At 36.3% G+C, this 20,685-nt stretch overlaps 1 protein-coding gene across 4 annotated transcripts; it reads left to right on the forward strand.

The window, feature by feature from the left end:
- Positions 1-6,794: 6,794 nt before the first annotated feature.
- LOC104903604 (uncharacterized) lies at positions 6,795-20,681 on the forward strand. 4 transcript variants are annotated; one of them, XR_002040926.3, is made up of 12 exons: positions 6,797-7,147; positions 7,401-7,763; positions 8,197-8,262; positions 8,371-8,510; positions 11,340-11,466; positions 14,388-14,539; positions 16,976-17,111; positions 17,858-17,942; positions 18,242-18,513; positions 18,651-18,803; positions 20,212-20,284; positions 20,380-20,681. XR_002040926.3 is itself a non-coding variant. In XM_048635816.2 (11 exons), exons 1-10 carry the CDS (start codon positions 6,959-6,961, stop codon positions 18,801-18,803), a joined length of 1,683 nt encoding a protein of 560 aa, XP_048491773.1. In that variant the 5' UTR covers positions 6,796-6,958; the 3' UTR covers positions 20,051-20,196. The 4 variants fall into 4 exon arrangements, 2 of the variants coding, with proteins under 2 accessions (XP_048491773.1, XP_010689973.2); XM_048635816.2 differs by lacking the exons at positions 20,212-20,284; positions 20,380-20,681 and adding an exon at positions 20,051-20,196 and having other exon boundaries at positions 6,796-7,147; XM_010691671.3 differs by having other exon boundaries at positions 20,212-20,681.
- The last annotated feature ends 4 nt before the right edge of the window (positions 20,682-20,685 follow it).

The following is a 20,685-nucleotide window of genomic DNA, read 5'->3' on the forward strand; positions in this document are numbered from 1 at the left end:
CTTTCCACCCCCTTAACTTCTTCCACATTCTCTCTAAGAGTTCCCAAAAAAGCACTTTAATTTGTTAGAACTCCCACAAAGAGCTGGAATACCAAGATACTTCTGGTGTCTATCAACTTGCCTCATATGGAGAAGATTAATCAATTCTTCTTTTTTCGCATAGCTTACACCTCTACTAAAGGACACTTCCGACTTTTCATAATTAATTTTCTGCCCGGATGCTGCTTCATATTTGTTGAGGATATCAACTATTGTCAAGCACTCCTGTCGGGTAGCCCTGGTAAAAAGAAGGTGAGAGATTTCTGGACCATTCCGGCTTGCTTTCGCACCATGAATTTCTTTCGAAACCACCTTTTGTTTTACCATCTGAGAGAAAGCATCAGCAACCAAGATAAAAAGGAACGGAGATAAAGGATCACCCTGGCGTAATCCTCTGGAGGGAGTCACAGAACCACATACTCGTCCATTAATAATGAAGGAATACGAAACAGTAGCAACACAACTCATAACCAAAATTACCCATCGTCCATCAAACCCCATTGTCAATAGTAGCTTCCTGAAAAACCCCCTCCACTCTGTCATAGGCTTTACTCATGTCAAGTTTCATCGCCATCAATCCTTTCTGCTATTATTCCTCTTCTTCATAGTATGAAAGATCTCCAGAGCAATAGAAATTATCCGAAATCGTCTTCCAGGGACAAACGCACTTTGATTCTCCGTTACAATACAGGGAAGGAATTGTTTAAGCCGCAAAACAATAGCTTTAGAAGCTATTTTATACAATACATTGCATAAACTTATAGGCCTAAACTCAGAGACAACAGTAGGGGATTTAACTTTAGGAATGAGAGCAATATTAGTAGAATTGACAGTTCCTGGGCAAGAATAGTTATGTAAAATGCTGCTAACAAAATTTAAAACCTCATCACCAATTATATGCCAGAATCTCTGATAAAAGATAGCATGCATACCATCAGGCCCTGGGGCTTTGCAAAGGTGCATATCACTCAAAGCTGCAAAAATCTCCTCTTTTGAGTAAGGCTTTAGAAGAATATCGTTATACTCCTATGTCACAGACATCTTCACATGCTGCAATACCTCCTGAAAATCATTAGAAGAAGGCTCAGAAGACGTAAAGATCTCCTGAAAATAGCGTTCCACCACACACTCAATCTCCTCACCTTCCGTTTGCCACCTCCCACCACCATCAAAAATACCATGAATGAGGTTCCGTTTTTTCCTTTGAGAAGCTTTATGGTGAAAATATGAAGTATTTCTATCCTCATCCTTCACTTCCGCCACTCGCGATCTCATATACCAGTAAGCCTCGTTCTGAGCATGTAATTCATCCAACTCCTTTTCCAAACTCACACACCTCTCACAGCTGTCATTAGAAGTAGCTTCACCCTGGGCTGCATGTAACTTTTTCTCCACTACTTCAATTTTCTTTCTAAGAGACCCAAAAGCCTTTTTACTCCATCCCTGCAACTCCCGCGCAACAGCCCCTAATTTTTCACAAATTCTCTCTCCGACCTAATATTACTTAAACTAAGTCAATATTATGAATTCAAATAATCCTAATTACTTCCAAAATACTCCAAATCACCCACAAAATCCCCGATATAGCACTTAGTTACTATAATCTCAAGTTAACGCTGATTCATTTTAACGTAAGCTAATTATCTAGTTACCTTTTAAAGTAATTTAATTCACCGTAATTAATTTAATGTAATTTAATTTAAGATAATTTAATTTAAATCATCTATTTCATATAAAAATGGTAGGAGAGAGATATATGGTGGGGTATAGTAAAAGTATGAGAGAGAAATAGAAAATCAAGTAAGAGCAACTTCAATGGTTAGCTAAAACAATACTTGGCTAAAGATGCCACATCATTTTTGTTAGCTAATTCTATCTTTAGCCAACTTCCCTTTAGTGGTTTAGCTAAACTATTTTGTTGCTTAGGTAGGTCCCACAATCACTTTTTCCATTTTTTAATATATAAAATATCACTTATTGAGAAGCTATTTGTTGGGTGGGACCTAACACTTTGGCTAAGCCAAATTGCTCTATAGAGCCAATTTGCTTAGCAAAGCAAAACTCCATTTTGTGCTCCAATGGTTAAGCAATTAGCTAAGTATTTTGCAAAATTGCTAGCAAGTCCTTTTTTTGCACCATTGGAGTTGCTCTAAGACCAACTAAACCATTGTGAGAAAAAAAAAGTTGAGTGAGAGGAACTTTAGTGGGATATGAGGGGTAAGAATAGAGATGTAAATGGATCGGGTTCGGGGCGGGTGGAGCATCACCCGCATCCATCACCCGCATCCACCCACTCCACCCGATCCATCCATCACCCGCATCCATCTCCACCCGAATCCATCCATCCATTTGTAACCGGGTTAAACGGATGGATCGGGTGATTAACGGGTGAAATCTCGACAAAACGACAACACGACAACAATACTTCAACAAAATCCATTTATATAATTCTAGGAAGTTAATAATAAAATCTCAACAAAACGACAACAATACTTCAACAAAGTCTAAATCATAAATACATGTTTTTAACAAAGTTTGAACAACAAAAACATGGCAGCATTATAGCAGAATCATGGCAGCAGCATAGCAGAATCATGGCAGCAGCATCATGCTGGCAACAACATCATGGCAGCACCAGCTCAACACGCACCATAGCGGCAGCAGCAGCTCAACACCATAGCAGCAGGACATCAGCAGCAACACGAAGACAACAACATCTTCGTCACATCAAATCCATCTCATCTTCGTCTCCCTGTCAAGCAAGTTTGAAAAAAAAAAATAAGGATCAAAGTATAATCATGAAATTTGTAATAACAAAGTTAAAGTGTGAAAAATATTACTGAATCTAAATCAACAACTTCACCCCCAAAATTATTCCCCACATTATTCTCAACATCCACCGTATCACGATCTTCTAAGATTGTAGAACAAGCTTCACTATTATCAATCGAAGCCCCTACAAATTACAATCAAAGTAATAAAAAACAAGTTATCAATCAATCATAATCAAATAAGTTTATAAACGGAATGAAAATATATAAACAATACTTTTACCTGAATAATCGCCTAAAATCCAATTTTGCATGCACATTAACGCTTCCACCGTACTTGAAGCAAGACTAGAACGGTGAGGACTCACAACTCTACCACCCATGCTAAAAGCACTTTCCGATGCAACAGTCGAAGCCGGAACAACTAGGATATCCTTGGCAATCCTTTGCAATATCGGATACTTGAGCTCAATATTCCAATATTTTAAAATATCAAAATTACCATTCTCCGGCAAGGCATCCTCCTCCAAATAATGGTCCAACTCGGACTTCACATTCACCTTCCTCCTTTTTGTTTTTTTTTTACTCTACTCCGCTTATCATCATTCTACTCACCATCATCACCTCCAAAACCATCAAAAGATGATGTAGAACGATTTCCAAACACACCACCTTGAGTAGGGAAAGAATACCCCTCGTTTGATATACCTTTTTCTTGATACTCATACAAAAGGTCATACAAAGTGTTTTTCACCCTCTCAATCTCAAAATCGGCCATACTACCATAGATCTCATTGAAATAAAACTCAACACATTCCAATTTGTTCCTTGGATCTAAGATGGCGGCTATGGCTAAAACTTCATTAATAATGGCTTATACTTATCGTACTTTTCAATCATTTTTCTTGCCATATCTCTAATGATTTCGGTATCACTTTCTAACCAAGAAGTCAAAGCAATTTTAATTTTACAACTTGGCGGAAAAATAAGTTGGAAGTTGGGTATCTTCTACTGGAAAATAACTCGGTCAATTTGTGAATTTTTTTCAATTTTTCACAAACTAATGAAGCCAACTCCCAATCTTTTTGGGTAGGAAGTGTAAATTTTAAACGAGGGGTTTGACGCTTAATACTAGCAAACACATCTTTGTAAGGTAAAACACTTTGAAGCATTAAAAAGGTAGAATTCCACCTTGTTTTACAATCAAGTGGTAACTTTCTAGCTTCTTCACCTTTCACAGATTTGACTTTATTTTCAAATATCTCAATTCTTTTTGGAGTAGCTACCCAAAAAGAGACACAATCACGTACTCTCTCAATCCCACCACCAATCACATCCAACCCATCTTGCACAATCAAATTTAAGATATGTGCACTACACCTCATATGCAAGAATCTACCCTTTAAGATAAGAGATTCTTCACCAAATCTTGGTTTTAAAACATCCAACATTGCATTGTTTGTACTACAATTATCAACAACAACACAAGAAATCTTTTCCGCAATGTTATACACATTCAATGTGTCTAATAAAACTTGTGCAAGTGTATCTTTTGTATGTGGGCAAGGCACGTAAGCAAACCTACATTGCATTATAAAAAACAGAAATATAATCATAATTCACATAAGGAGAAGCAAAAATAGCAAAATAAGTCGAGGGGTAGGGGGAAGGCAGTAGCAGGCAGAACTAAAAAAATAGGCAGGCATAGCAGCAGGCAGTAGTAGCAGGAGGCAGTAGCAGCAGGAGGCAGTAGCAGCAGGCAGTAGCAGCAGGCAGAAGCAAGCAGTAGGCAGATGGTAGCAGCAGGCAGAAGCAGAAGCAAGTAGGCAGAAGCAGAAGCAAGTAGGCAGAAGCAGCAGTAGGCAGAAGCAAGCAGGCAGAAGCAGAAGCAAGTAGGCAGTAGCAGCAGGCAGAAGCAAGCAGTAGGAAGCAAGCAGTAGGAGGCAAGCAGTAGCAGCCATATAAAAAAATACAATTATTACCTTAACGTTTTGTTGCGCAACACCCAAAATTGGTCAATGTAATGAGAGGTAACAGCCATATAGCCTCTCTTTTGATTTGAAGCAATCCACATGTCGGTAGTGATTGCAATTATTGACTCATTATTTTCCAAAACCTTCTTTAGACTCGCTTTCTCACTTGAAAACATTTTCATAATATCATATCTTAAGGTGTTTCTAGAGATGATTTTAAAACTAGGATTCAAGCTATTCACAAATCTCCTAAAACCAATATGGTCAACCATAGCTAATGGATACTCATGCACAATCACCATATTTGCTAGCTCCTTCCTTGATATCTCCTGACTAAAATTGGTATTCTCCACACTTGTTGTCCCATCGGCTCTCTTACTAACACTCAAAAACTTTTGGCGTATATCAACCTTTTGATGCTTTCTAATACACCTTTTGACCATATGGTCTCTCAGATGAGAAGTCCCATTGGATCCATTATTGGCAGACATTAACTTATCACAATGTAAACACTTTGCTTTCTTTTCACCGTTAACATCAATCCTCTCAAAATGATCCCATACCGGTGATGTGAGTCTTCTTCCTTTTCTAGTACTAGTAGACAATATTTCAATTGGTTCTCCTTCAGTTTCAAAAGCTTGTTGTTGGGTAGTTTGTTTCTTAAATTTAGAGTGAGTTGGATGAAGGGGTGGGCGATGGGAAGAAGATGGCAAATTGGTAAGAGGTGGGGTAGGAGAAGGAGATGGAGATGTAGTATGTTGAGAAGGAGTTGTCCGAGGAATTGAAGACCCATATCCAGAATCATCATCTGTGTCCATAATGAATTTTCTACAATATTGAAGCAAATAAACAATACAGACATACATAGATGATTAGTAAAACATTAGCATAATAGAAAATCAGCACACATTGAGGTTCTAATAGAGATGTATTGTCAATTTGTCACACCAAACACAAACATCACAGATGGCGCAAGAAAACTCACATACAGACATAGCTTAATTCATGGTAAGTATATGATTATATATATGTAAGGTGACGCAAGAAAACTCACAGATTGCTAACAAAGAAAGAGAAAACAAAAGGGGTGGGAAAGAAGTAGGCGTTTTGTCAAATTAGTTTGTCACAATAAATATTCGAACAAAATCTGGTCTCATATTAGCTAAGCAAAGAAGGGAGATGTTTATGTATCACCCAAGAGAAAATCACAAGACATAAGCTAATGACAATGTAAACGAACATTGTTAAACAAATCTGGTCTCATATTAACTAAGCAAAGAAGGAAATATATCAGTACGAACTCGAAAGTTAGTGCCACTCAAACATAGATATACATCATATATTCCTTCACACCAATGCAGTACATGAACAATAAACAATCCTACAAAGAATAGCAATTACAGATTTACAGTACATGAACAATAAACAATCCTAGAAAGAATAGCAATTAGCAATTAGCAACTAACCACAATCAATAAAAACGCAAACATATTTGCGCAGCATAAATCAATGTCGAATTGTCGATATATATCTTGCAATGAATGAAATTAGGAATACTAACCCCTATTCCGGCGAGTGAATCCGGCGAGTCTGGAGTGTTTGGGTTGTTGCCTTGTTGGGGGACTTGGGAGGCTGGGTATTCTCAATTGTGGGAAAGAATGAGAAACGGATGACAGAGGTTTAGAATTTAGGTTTAGGGTTTTTTGTTATTATATTTAGTATTTAATTTTAATTTAAAATTTATTATAATAAAAAATAAACGGATGGATAATGGGTCGGGTGATTAATCGGGTGGTGGGTGAGAAATCGTCACCCGAATCATACTCGAATCCGTCACCCGGTTCACCCGTCACCCGCTCTTCATCCGTTTATTTCGGGTTTTCACCCTTTTATTTAAACAGGGTGGAGCGGATTACTGAATTTCTACCTGATATTGCCATCTTTAGGTAAGAAGGAGAAAAAGAGAGAGACGGGCAAAAATTTAAAGACTAACAAAAACCAACCAAATCATTATACATGCTCTTAAATTTTTTACTAGAAATAATTTTTGAGTAAAGGGTTTCCCCTCAAGTACTGAACTACTGTCAATTTTCCCTCCATCTTCCCCCATCTTTCTCTCATTTCCTCCAGTTTTCTAATTCAAACATACTTAACAATCTTACAGACTAACCAGTGATGGCAGACGATAGAGTAATGGCGTCGCAATCACATCACGAAGCATCTCCAACATCAAACACACATCAATCGCCGCAACATCTTCAAGACGATCATGGCGAAGTTGACGATGCAGAACCAAATATGGAGGAAGGACTTCAAGCTCATGAATATGGCCCTACACATCATCCTTCTGCTCCTTCTGACGAGGTTTTCTTTCAAATCACTTCTTACTTTCTCTCTCTTATTCTTTCATTAGTATTTTGATTTTTGAGCTAGGGTTTAACTACTCCTAATTTGATTACTGAAAGTTGTCTAATCGATAATTTTTCATTGTTTTCACTTGCAACTTGTATATATCTGCTACCAAATTCTCTGAGTTTCTGTTTTTATCCAGTTTCTTGAATTTGTAGAGGAACTTCTTGAATCTTACCCTAATACTCTGTTTGTGATTTGTGACTAGTTATTTGACATCACAACGACCATTGATCCTAGTTACATAATTTCCTTGATACGCAAACTTCTACCTGTTGACATAAGTCAAAGTGATGACCCTCAAGGACTTGCTGGCTCTCAAAGATCAGACACTGATCATCTGGTAGATGATGTATTCTCTCCAATTAGAAATGATGGTCTATACGATATAAATGCTAATAAAGAGACGTCGGGGACTCAGCCTGTTGGTCCTGAACAAACTTCAAGGTCAGCAGGGACAGATGACAAGGACATTGAGCCTCCTAAAAAGTCAGCTCGAGAAGAGGCTTGGGAAGAAAATGGTTGCGTTTTGTGGGACCTTGCTGTTAATAAGGAACATGCAGAATTTATGGTACTTGATTTTGTTCTACTGTGTTTGTTTGGTGCTGGCTATTCTTTTTGTTTCTTTTTGCTTTAATATCTGCTAAAATTGGACTATGTATGGGCAAGAAAAGTAACTGAAGCTGATATGATATAGGATAGGGATGGGGTTCAGGAGGGGACTACTGATACATATCGAGTCAAAGATATAAAGATGCCGTTTAAGGGGGTGTCTAGTGAAATTAATCTTTCATGGGAAAGGGACTACGCTCAGCTTGTTGTGAAATTTCAAGGGAAAACTTGTTTCCCTTGTTTGATTGGCAAAACTTTAGAGTGAGCATAGAGCCCAAATGTCGGAATAACTTCTCCTTCGATATTTTTTTTGATGGGTGAGTGACAAGAAGCAGTAAGAAGTTATGTCGACGATGCAAGAAGAAAAAAAACTAACAATATGTTTTCTTCAGGTTCAGAACCTTGTGCTTGAAGTCCTTTTGGCCAGTCTTATGTCATCTGATTCTGTCCGTATTACAGTGAGTGTTTCTTGTGTTTCCTTATATGATTTATCTTTGATTTGCTATGTAGCTGCAAATGTTTGTCTCAAGATTAGTAATTCAGGAGGCAATACATTTATTTTGCAGGAGATCAGCCTTGGAATTCTAGGCAATCTTGCCTGCCATGATGTTCCTATGAACCACATAATCTCAACAGAAAAATTGTTGGAGACAATAGTAGATCAAGTGTTCTCAGATGATGCCCCTTGCCTATGTGAAGTCTGCCGGTAATGTTGAGTATAGAATCTCCTTGCTTCATGTCTTCTCATTCTGTATAAAAGAAGGAAATATAACAATGAAACAAACTTGGTCCTTGCTCTTCTAGAGAATGGATATGTGATTCTCTGCCTACAAACTGTAAAATGCATTGTAACAAAATTTATCTCTTTAGTAATTATTATAACCTAAATTCCTATATTAAGATCATCGATTGGGATTCAAATCTATTCTATGAGTACACTGGTTGGGCAAACCACAAAGAGTTGGCCAAGTTTTAGTTCATTTACAACTACACATTTGACTACCCAGTACCAAAGTGAGCATGAGGAATGAACTTGCAACTTCAGGCATTTATAGGATTTTTTTTTGGAGGATGGGGTTTTTGAAAGATGGGTTGGTTGGTGAAGGTTTTAGTGTTGAATATTTTCACTTCTATCAATAAGCAGCTTGAAATCTCATTTTAAAATATCTGCAACATTGTGTAACAAGTGGTTCTCTACTTTTCTGGTTAGCTGGGCTCTACTCTAGTATTGGTTTTCGGGGGGAATATGTAACTAGTTTGATACATGTATGAGCTTGTAAACTCAATCACAGTTACAGTTAGCGTGCATGACTTTGATGCAGTACTAGCCTACTAGAAAATATGTTTATAGTATGTGGACTATGGGTCTGGGTTACAGCATGAAGATTTGTGAATGGGGTTTGTAATGTTTTATTTGGACTTCAATTCTTTCTCCTGAAAAAATGATTTGTGGTGTACCATATATCTTCTTGACCTCATGCATTTGATGCTTTGTGGACCTTATTTTGATCATGTTCTAAGTGCCTCACAATGTTATTTAATCCCATATAGTCTTAATTTTTATTGCTTTGAGAGTGGTTTATCATCTTAGTATTAACAAGAGTGTTAGAGGGTGGTGGAGAGAATGTGGTGCATGAGATCTTATGTGGTGATTTCTTATGAAATATCGAACATTTTTTTTTGATTAGAAATTGAAAGTCTGGAACAAGGTAGTTTTGTAGATCTGAGAGCCAGCAAAAGTGAGGTCTAAGAGATCTTCCTGTGATTGATATTTAAAAAAAAAAAATTGAGTTGTAAAAATAGATACCATAATCGTCATAAGTCTACAAGTTTCTTTTGACGCGGATAAGTATAAGTAATAGGAGCATAGGTTAGGATGGGTCTGTCGTTGCTGTTGGAGGTGATGAGGAAAGATCCTCTTGTTAATATCCAATTGCATCTATGTTTCTTGGATTATTCTGGACTCATATTCGCAATAAACCAAGAACCATAGATTCAAGGTTGAGAAGGCTTATGCTAAGTTTCAAGTATTAGAAGAGGTTTTGACATGATGGAGGCATAGATTTAAGGTTGTTTTCCAGAGGCTACTTCTTCTATTCTTGCTAATGGAGCTTTTGAAGAATTTCATCATCTTCCTTTTATGTACATTGTGGTGGCTGCTTAAAGTAGGATGGTAGAGAGAAGTATCCATGCTGCAGGGGTTGAGGGTTTGAGGGGCCAGTAAAGATTTTCAAGTTTTCTGACTTGTGCTCTGAGCATTTTAGGCTATATGAGGGGCTGAAGATTAAATGTTTGAGATGCAGCCTAGCTGGTGTTACTGACTTTGCAGCAGATATGGAGCTAATATACAGCAGTCCATTACATCAATGCCATTCTTTTTAGGATTTTCAAGTTGTAGTTCTGTGGAAAGTTGTGCTGCATTATGTGGATATTTGAGGCGATTTTTATAGACCAATTAGAGTTTCCACCTAAATCACTTTGTGACATCATTTATAGGCTGCTATAATCCATTACAATAACCATGATGCAAATCATACTATCGAAATTTATGCCTTATCTTGTAGGCTCCGTTTGGTAGGGCGTAAAACGTTTTCCTGGAAAACTGCTTTCCTCTATTTTCAGTTTTACATTGTTTGGTTGGCCAAAGAGTGTAAAACCATTTTCCCTTGGAGTAAAATTACTCCCCTAATGATGGAAAGCCATTTTCCGTTTAAAATGAAGGGAAAATTGTTGTCCTTATGCCTCTTGTACACTCCTCTCACTCCCTCCTTACTTTCCCTTTCATTTCATCATTTTTCTTACATGGAACCAAACAACGGAAAACTAATTTTGGAATTGTGTTTTCCATTGTAAATTGTTTTCCATGAAAATCATTTTACACTGAAAATATTTACGCCATACCAAACGGAGCCGTAGTTGCTATAAATGTTGAGAATTATACAATAAATTAACGTGGTAAGAGTCGCAGCAGCTTTGCATCTTGTTCATGTTATGTTGCACATAATGCGTTGTGGCATGAATAAACAAATCGCAAAAAGTCCACTTCATTGTAATTTAAATATTCTCTAAAATTCTAATTAAATCCATACATCCCAACTATTAACTACTTTCTTAATCTTGGTGATTTCAAACCCTTGTAACTGCAAGTAATTCTGGATGGACGAAGTAGTTTCTAATGTGTTGATGAGGAGCGATATATCACCTGAGCTGATGCTATTTTACAATTCTATGTGTTGTTTCTGTTGTATATTATTAGTAATATGAAATACAAAAAGTGTAAACCTTGTTGGAGTCAAATGAGTGCACCAAAGAAGCTATATCAATGTTTACATGACCATGAGGCAGTTTAGAATGATACATTATGCAATCAATATTTGCTAGGTATGGTTTGCATTGTGCTATCCCTAAGTTTCTTTTTTAATTTTATTTATTTTTTATAATAGCTTCTTGTATGAGTATCTTAAATAACGCATTAGACCCGCAAGCATATTAGATTCTTTGTCACGTTTGTATTTACTACTACATATTTATGTAGGTTGCTAACTTTGGGTCTTAAAGGCTGTCAATGTGTTGTATGGGCCAGAGCAATGCAGTCAGACCACATCTTAAGCCGTGTCCTTTGGATTACAGAGAATACATTAAATCCAGTCCTCATCGAGAGGGTGAGTGGTTCTTTTCTTCTCCTTTCTTTTTGAATGAGAAGAATATTGGAAACATTGGCACATTGGACATCTGTTATATATAGAGTATAAACAGAAAATGATAGAAGTTGGTTACTCTATTATCCAGATTTATATATAGATCGCATGAGAAAACATCGTATATGAGAAATGAGGACTTAGAGTCAATACTTCTTCATTAGAATGACTAGGGGTGTGTAAATTCCGGTCCGGTCTCGGGTCATGAAATTACAAATTTCAGTCTTCCGGTCCGGTCCAAACCCGGAAAATTCCCATTTAAACCGCTGACGTGGTTTCTTAAAAAAAATTAATTATTTTTAACCGCTGTGTATTTTAAAAAACTTAACTGTATACTTTTTTTTGTTAAACATATTGTAGATTTTAATATGTTTCATACAATATTAAATTTTTTATAATGTGTTTATATGTAATTGTATATATATCCAATTTAATATTAAAAAAATTACTAAAATTAATTTCTAAAGTTGTTAATCACGAACCAGTTCAGACTGGAATTTTTAAAATTAATTCTCAGGTTTGGACCGGAAAGGTCCGGTCGGTCCAAGGAAACCTTGGATTCCGGTCTGCCAATCGAGGTTCTCTCCAGTCTAGCAGACCGGTGTACATTGTACACCCCTTAGAGTGACACCACTTATTCATTAAAGTCACAACAGAGGCATCTGCCCCCCAAATAAAAAATTTGTTTATTCATTTATTTTTGTTAAAAGGTTGGAGTTACAATAAATTTCCATTCGATTCATATTGAGGTAGGAGTCACATCACTTCTTCATTAGAGTCACAAAAGTTTTCACTTTAAGTTACAACAAATTTGTTTTAAAAGGTTGGAGTTACATCACTTATTTATTAGAATCACATCTTTTCTCATTTGTCACATAAAAATGCATGCATTCTCACATGGAAGTTCACATGAGAACACTTCTTATACGGGAGCGTGAGAACATAATCTATTTTAGCGAAAATATAATCCATTTTTAAGATATTACATGATAATCTTTTTCCAAAAAAAATATAATCCTTTTGGAAGATTGGGCTGGACCCACAAAGAAAAAAAAAGTTATAATTTTTGCATATTTTTTGAACTTAATGTGCATATATTTTTTTTACTAAATGTGTAACTTTTTTATTATGTGCAATTTTTTAAATGGAATGTGCATCTTTGTAATCATGCACATTTTTTTAACCAAATGTTTACCTTTTTTTTTAAGAGAGTATTGTTATCTCAAAAACTAAAATATGTATATTTAATTGAAAAAGTATGCACGTTTGTCCTCATTTAAAGACACTTTTTATTGGATCCCTCCTCTATTTGGACTCAGGGTCAAACGAGAAGTTTCTTAAAATAGAAGGATTTATTTACCTTTTTTTTTTAACTTAATATGCATAATTTTATCACGTGCACTTTTTTAATAGAATGTGCATCGTCTTCTAAAATAAAAAGTACTTTTGAGGTCGAAAAAGATGCATATTTAGTTCAAAAAATATGCACAGTGCAAAATATATGTACATGTATCCTTTTCATCCGTTATATATATATATCTATATATATTACTACCCCCATTCCTTTTTAATCTACACACTTTCCTTTTCGAACCGTTCCTTTTTAATGGTTGCTCTGTTACCTTAAAATGCCTAATAAATATTCCCCACTTTTGTCCCCCATGTGGTCCCTTACCAAATAAATTAACCCACTTAAAACTCCCAACATGCCCTATTTTTCTCTCACTATTTCTTTTACTTACTTTTTGTACTTCTTACTCCCCATTTTTCATAATTCCTCTCCTCTCTCTCTCCTCATTTTTCACTTTTTTCTTGGTTCTAGTGAATAGCAAACCGTGTAGATTAAATAGGAACGGAGGTAGTATATATATATATATATATATATATATATATATATATAGAGAGAGAGAGAGAGAGAGAGAGAGAGAGAGAGAGAGAGAGGGTAGGATTTGCTGAAAAACAAACTTAAGCTGAAAGCTAAAACAACAAGGGAAAATTATAGTTCAAAAGTAAGTTAAAAATTATATATTAGATAAAGTTTTCTTGTTTAGAGTTAAAAGTACAACTCATAATACAAAAGGGGTAGAACAGAAGGTCATCTTGAATAAACAAAGTGAGACACATATACAATTTTTATGACTTGATTTCATAATAAATGTACGAATTTCAATCTAAAGACCAAAAAGACATATTCTTTCAGCAAAACATTGATCAACGATTGAGAGCTATATTAATTACCATTTTCCCCTAAAGTAGCCATGTTTTCAATTTTTAGCTTAATGCTCTGAAAATAATTGCAACACATTGACTTTTGTATTCACATACATTACTTGAACTAAAATATGAAATCGAAGATTATTATATAAAATGTCATTGAATAATTTTGAATGTATCATTTCATGATATAGCTTCTTTTTTCTTTTGAATTTTACTAATGTATATTTAAAGATATTAATAGTCAAAATTGTGTGTTGGCAAGCATTGATACAGTTTTTAGAAAACAGAGAAATTATTGTTTTTCACAAGATCCTGTTTCTATATAGGAATAGGATATGTGAAAACCAATATTTAGCTGAATACTAAATATGGGGTACACTGAGGGAAAAAAGGGTATATCCAAAAACCTGTTAGGTATTGATTTGTGTTTTGTCGATAAAGAATATTCCTTCGGTTTGTAGATTGAAATTTGTACATTTATCATGTCGTCTATTCGTCAAAATATGGATATGTGTCACACAACGTTGCTTGATTTAAGATGACCTTGTATTACTTTACTTTTTCAGTTGTACCTCTTTAAATTCGAAATGCACCCCTTCTATCTTGATTGTCTAAGGAGTAATGAGCCCGTTTTGTTTTCTCTTTTTTTCTGACACTGCCTTCAACAGAGTGCTGGGTTATTCTTAGCAATCATGGAGAACCAACAAGAATTGGTACCTATTCTTCTTTCAACTCTTGTTAACTTGGGGCTGCCAAACCTTTTGGTTAATCTCATGGCTTTGGAGGTGGGCAAACTAACAAGTGACAGAATGCCGGAAAGGTAAAACTTCCTGAGTTGGGTCAATCCTCTGTATGAGAATGAGATTTATTAATGTTGGAGGATATAGCTCCTGACTGCTTCAAGCATTCTCTTTATGTTGATTGCCGTATTGTTTTCTGCTACCTTTACTGTGTATTACTCTGTGGTTTGCCATGGAAACTGACTTCTATTCAATTGAGTTGTAAATTAATTATCCTTCTATGTGGACTAGCTGTTCAGGACTACATTTCTGCTCTGTTCTCGTGCTTAAAATCTAGCAACCCCCCACACAGATTTTTATTTTTCTGTAGTTTGAAATTTGGAAGCATCTTTTTTCCTATTGGGCTATGGTGACCCCATAGTCTTGATCAGCTAATAGAAATTCAAGCTAAAGTTCTATTACTCTAAACATGAGTGACGTACTTCTATGAAGATGATTGAGACATGCACTATCTTTTTAATGGAGAATTACTTTGTTTAGAGTAGTTTTAAGCATGGTCCGAAAATACAGTTACGGCCACGGTCGCGGAAATAGTTGTTTTAGCAGGAACGAAACAGATACATTCAATGTGAATGCGTCGCAGTTTCGCCCACAGATATGTTATTATAGTCCTTTTTAGGTGGTTTTCTAGTTTTTTTAGTATACCCTGATATTATGATAATATAATTATATATTGTGAATTTGTAATAGTAAATATAATCTTTAATATTTCATAGTTTATAATACTATAGGGACTGGCTAGTGGGAATTTCTGAAAAAAAAAGTCTGAAAAGTAGTCTTGGTACGGGAAATATGGGTATTGTGGGCGAAATTGTCTTGACACGGTTGGTTTGGCCATAATTTCAGCTTATTAAAATTCACTGTGCTGAACCGGTGAAATTCAGTTTGCCACTGTTGGAAGTCGTTTCAATACAGGTGAACCGATCTGTTTCGAGCGTTTTTTGATACCATGGTTTTGAGTAGGACAGAAAGGCAGCAAATGGGATAGAAACATTCAACAGTGGGACAATTAGTTCAACAATTTTGTGATGTGAATGTTTTGGTAGTTTCTCAGAGTAGAAAATAAGGTATTAATTGGAAGAAACATACAATTCTGACACAATTAGTTCAATTTCTTTTTCCAGATCTGAATGGTTTTGTATAAACTGTTCTTATGTGAGCTAACATGTGTAATGTTCTTGCATTAGGCAGTCTGTCTGGTCTGATTATGGGATGCATCTGATACCTCTGAGTCCCCAAAAAATAGATCCTGTATTTTATCCTCCGCCCCTTGTTGTACATGAGTTTTTATCCAGCATTGAAACTTTCACACTTAAATTTTTGTATGGTGGTTTAACGAGGGCCGTATGGCTTGTTGGTCCTTTGATCAAGTTGGGAAATTTCGGAAGCTATGTGATACGAGAAGCGTTACTTATGTGGAGAGTTTGACGAACTTAGGAACATATGAAAATTGTCTCAATACAACAGAAAAGGAAAAAGAGGTAAGGAGAATTAAAAATCAGTCAACTACTGTCTACTGCACCATTTAATGACTGAGAAAAAGCAGTTAGGGGATTCATACCATTGAAGTCGCAAGTCAAGCTCTCAAACTAGAACTAAAGCCACGGCTGTAAGCTCTTAAATTTGTAATTGTTAATTTGAGGCCCCAGCCATGTTGAGACCCTGACTGCACAGGTTGCACCGGCATTTATCCAGGCCTGTTTGTACTGTATGTCTCTATTATCACCATAAGAATAGCTGCATTTCGCCGTAGTGCGGAGAAATTGTGGGATTGTGGGCCTAAAATGGGTTGACCTCCCTGTTGGGTGTACATCCCAAGTCCCAGGAGAGATAAGAAAGAGTTGCCTTGTTTATAAGAGTTCACCTACTCCATTAGTATGAGACCTTTTGAGATGGAGCCTAACAACAAATCCGTGCGGGCTTGGCCCAAAGCGACATCAGCGGGAAGTTTGTGCATCCAACGGTCGACCTCGTGGGTCCCCCCCCCCCCCCCCCCCCCCCACAAAAAAAAAAAAAAAAAAAGAAAAAAGAAAGAGAGAGAATAGAGAAGGATAAAAATGAAAAGAATCAATAAGTTACTGTATAGTCTCATTGTAGTGGTTTTTTTCCTCTTCATTTTTTTGGGTGCTAATTTGTTAGCCCTGTACAAAAAATCAGTCCTCAGCCAAAAGATCGAATAGAAAAGAAAATCTGATATGCTGTTCTATTCACGTGTTAAGACAATAAGCTTAGCCTTCAACTTATCTAGGAGTGACATACTTATTTAGGAAGTAGGAACATCTAGACCTCCTTGAAACATCCCCTCTAAATACTCCAGATATACTTCCAACATAGAGATTCTTGCTAAAGTTAGCTATGCAAATTTATCAAGATTCCACTAATCAGTGTATGTATAGATGTGTTTATACTTTTTCTGACTAGAATATTGTTTCTTTTTGTTTCTGTTAAAATATTAGGTATCCTGCACTTGATTCAATACTTCGTGCAATTGAAACCCTTTCTGCCAATGATGATTATTCAGAAGGGATATGTTCAAAGAAGGAAGTTGTCGAGATGGCTGTGGAGCTGATCAAAATCCCTGAGAAGATCGAGGTGGTTCCTATCTCTGAAACAATCTGTAAAGAATTTGGGAAATTGTGGGTCGCATGCGTAGATAACTTGGTCTACCATCTCAGAGTTTCATTCTCCCTGCAGGGTCCAACTAGTTTCCATGCAGAAAGTTTAGCTACCTTTCTACTTTGGTTATTTAGTGTCTTAAAAAATTTGTCATGTATATCATTTTTTGTATTTATTTTGCTTATGTGGAGGTTAGTGCCTGTATCACAACAAGAAGTAACCATACTTGTTTCCCATGTAATGATTTGACCATAGAAAGCTGCTTTTACTGATGAACTTCCCTGCTTATAAACAAATCAGACTTGAATGGTGAACTCCCTAGAACAAATGATGAGAGATGCTGATTGAAAATTATTTGTCAGTCAATGCTATGTGACTTTGGAACATTAACAAATTTTCTTAGAATTTAAGAACACCCCCTTCCTTGGAACCTAAAATTTTAATAAAGAAATCCTGTACAGTGAACAGGTACAATATACTAAAGGGTGTCTCTGAGTAAGCTTTGCTATGTTTAGTCTTGCCGAAGATACTAGCGTTAAAAGATTATTGGACACTTTGGTCACTGATTATTGATTCACGGTGATTGTTCTTGAATTGCAGTACTTATGGTTAGTCTTGACCATGTTCAATATCTTGTTAATTAGCACAATATGCTACGCTGCTAGTTTTTTCATCTTTTTTAAGGGCAGGCATCGTGTGTTAACACTTGGTATCTGTTGCAGATTTCCAGTTCCTGTGTAACTGCAGCAGTTTTGATAGCAAACATACTAGCTGATGCTCCTTATCTGGCTTTGAAATTATCAGAAGGTAATATTTGAATATTCTTATCAAATTATTTGGGGGCGCGGTTGTCTGTGTTTATAATTTGGTATTGACCTCATCTGGCCCCTTCCCACCCCTATCCCCCCCCCCCAACTCTCTAGAACAAAAAGGACTAATAGGAAAATTTCTAATCAGTGCTTGTAGTTAGGTGGTTATGCCGAACTCTATAGGAACACACTCATATAAAATGTTTAGTATTTAGTTCGAAGCATTTTCTTCAGACAATTTGACCTGTCTAAGGCTCATGTAACAAAATAGTCATAATTGATGTTCTGTACATGCAGATTTTCTCTTATTGCAGTCTCTCCTCGATTTGTTCCCGTTTACTTCAGAAGATTTTGGGGCAAGAAATGCATTATGGAGCGTACTGGCCAGACTTCTGGTCCGCTTTCAAGAAGCAGAGAAGAGCCATTCAAGACTCGGCCAATATGTATCGATGCTTGTGGACAGATCAGATATGATAGAAGATGCCCTCCTTGAGAGCGAGTGGGATAGATCCTCTGAATGTGATACTAGTACCGCATCAGCAACAAAACTTGTCTCCAGAACTGCTGCTGTATCCTTTATTTGCAATTGCATTTTCATGGCATTTGGTGCTCTTTATTATTAAAAATATTATTGGAGAAACCCTAAACTAAAGTTAATTTGTTGCTTGGCTCATTCTTGTCGGCTTATTTTCCTTAAATGGAAAAGATTAAATGCATTGTTAGAATTCTGGATCAGTGGAATCGGGTGAAGGATGAGGTATCTGTAGTGCAAAATGATGCGGACACTGGAGGGAATGGTTATGCTGTTGATAGAGATTTTCAGAAATTGTTTGACTGTTGTCTCAAGCATGCAAGCTAGGTAAGCACCATTTCACTTTCACTCTTCTTTGGAACAGTTTTTTTTGCAACTACATATGTAGTCAGCAGATGCCTCCCGCTCCCTTTATATGTCTATAATACTTGGTCAGTGACTATTATAAGCTCTCTCTCTCTCTCTCCACTAAAATTAGATTTTGTTCTGAATATCAACTTATTACTTTCTTTACTGTAAGAAAAATGGTTGATCTTTTCTTTTTGCACCGACGGCGTACGATTAACCATACTGCAATCAATGCTACATGTTATGACTAAGACAAGTTTTGTGTCTTTAGTTGGATATTGGGGATTGTACTTTTTCTACCGTCGTCGAAAGGGATGACTTTCTGTAGTATTGGTGTCCGCAGAGGGATAGAAGAACTCACGGCTGAGTAGCTGATAGGGATGACGAAAACAAGTTATTTGTCTTTAGTTGGATATTGGGGATATTACTTCTATTGGTTGAACTTCCATTTGTGACCCTAGTAAGTGGAGTGTGTGTGGACCAATCACTTGCAGTACAACCTATTCTGTTAGCTATTGGATCAAAACAGGAAGGAAATTATTAGAATTGCCTATATATTGGAGAAGTCTTCAGAAAACGAAAATAGTATTTTTTATCTATTTATTAGATTATGTTCAACCATCCACGATACAATGTATGGCATGACTACTTAAGTACTAAGCAGTGTGATTTGGCATGTCCACCATAAGAATTTGATAAACTGCATATATCAATTATCATTTTGTTTTATTGGATGGTTGGATCTGTTCCCAAAGTTTGACTTAGCGTAGCCATTAAATTGATTACTTTGGTGTGACAACTGCAAACTGGCCATTTTAGCAGTCCAAATCAGTATGTCCAGTGTGCTTGTTTTGTTTATTTTCCATTTATAGCTTTATTGTTTGATAACATCAAAACCCCTGTTGGCTTATCATATTATGTGATTGCATGCGTGTGCATATTATGTTGGCCCACTAGTTAAGGCCCTACTGCCTCAGTATCATAGAATGTAACATTTGGCTATATTCTCAATGGTCAAGCATAGCAGTGGTGATATATTCCCTTACAAGTACATATAATCAGGGCGTCATCGCATAAGATGAGAGCCATGCATCCCTTGCACATTACATGAAAGTAATGCTGTCAAATGTTTAAATGTCTTGGAATACACTTCATATATCTTTGTTGTCAAAATCTCATTCTTGGAGTCGTGCTTTTGAGCTTGTACTGACTATAGAGCATCAAAGAGGATTTATGATGCAGGTTCAATGTCTAGAATTGGACTCTTTGTACTGCAAAAGGGTTTATATACCTTTGTTATCAAAGTCTCAGCCAGTACTTTCTTTGCCCTGATATTGGAATTACATATCCAACAGAGACTTTACTTAAACTCGTATTGGAATTACAGATCCTACTTTACAACAAACTGCATGTATTGGTTTTGATGGAATTTTATTGCTGTGCTGTTGCGCATCATTGAGGTATGCTAATCCTTGAGCTTCATATATATTGTTGCAAAAAAAATCTCATCGGAAGCTGCAGCCAGGAGAATGAAAACTTCTAATCTGAAATTTAGCCAGGAAAACGGAAGTCCGGAGTGTAGAAATTTCTGCCAGGAGCATGTGGAAATGGAACTGTTTCTGATACTTACAGATTTAAACTCATTTTGTTGTAAAGAAAATAGATGCATGTACCTATTTAGGCCTTAGTGTATGGTCTATGTGAAAAAAAAAGAGAATCTGGGCAGGATAAAGAGAAGATACACACGCACCGTATATACAAAGTTTGATGGCTTCCTGTAATCTAACTGTTTGTTTGTTGGACTCTTCATGCACACATGCAATGAATATTTGTGATCAATTGATCATCCAAGTTTAACACG

Source organism: Beta vulgaris, chromosome 9 (genome assembly GCF_026745355.1).
Source record: "Beta vulgaris subsp. vulgaris cultivar EL10 chromosome 9, EL10.2, whole genome shotgun sequence".
Classification (NCBI taxonomy): Eukaryota; Viridiplantae; Streptophyta; class Magnoliopsida; order Caryophyllales; family Amaranthaceae; genus Beta; species Beta vulgaris.

Bases quoted from the DNA above. Each gene is read 5' to 3' on its own strand.
- LOC104903604 (XM_048635816.2), top strand. From the start codon at position 6,959: ATGGCAGACGATAGAGTAATGGCGTCGCAATCACATCACGAAGCATCT. The intron at 8,263-8,370 runs GTGAGTGTTTCT...TTTATTTTGCAG, and splicing joins CTGATTCTGTCCGTATTACA to GAGATCAGCCTTGGAATTCT. The intron at 17,112-17,857 runs GTGGTTCCTATC...TATCTGTTGCAG, and splicing joins AAATCCCTGAGAAGATCGAG to ATTTCCAGTTCCTGTGTAAC.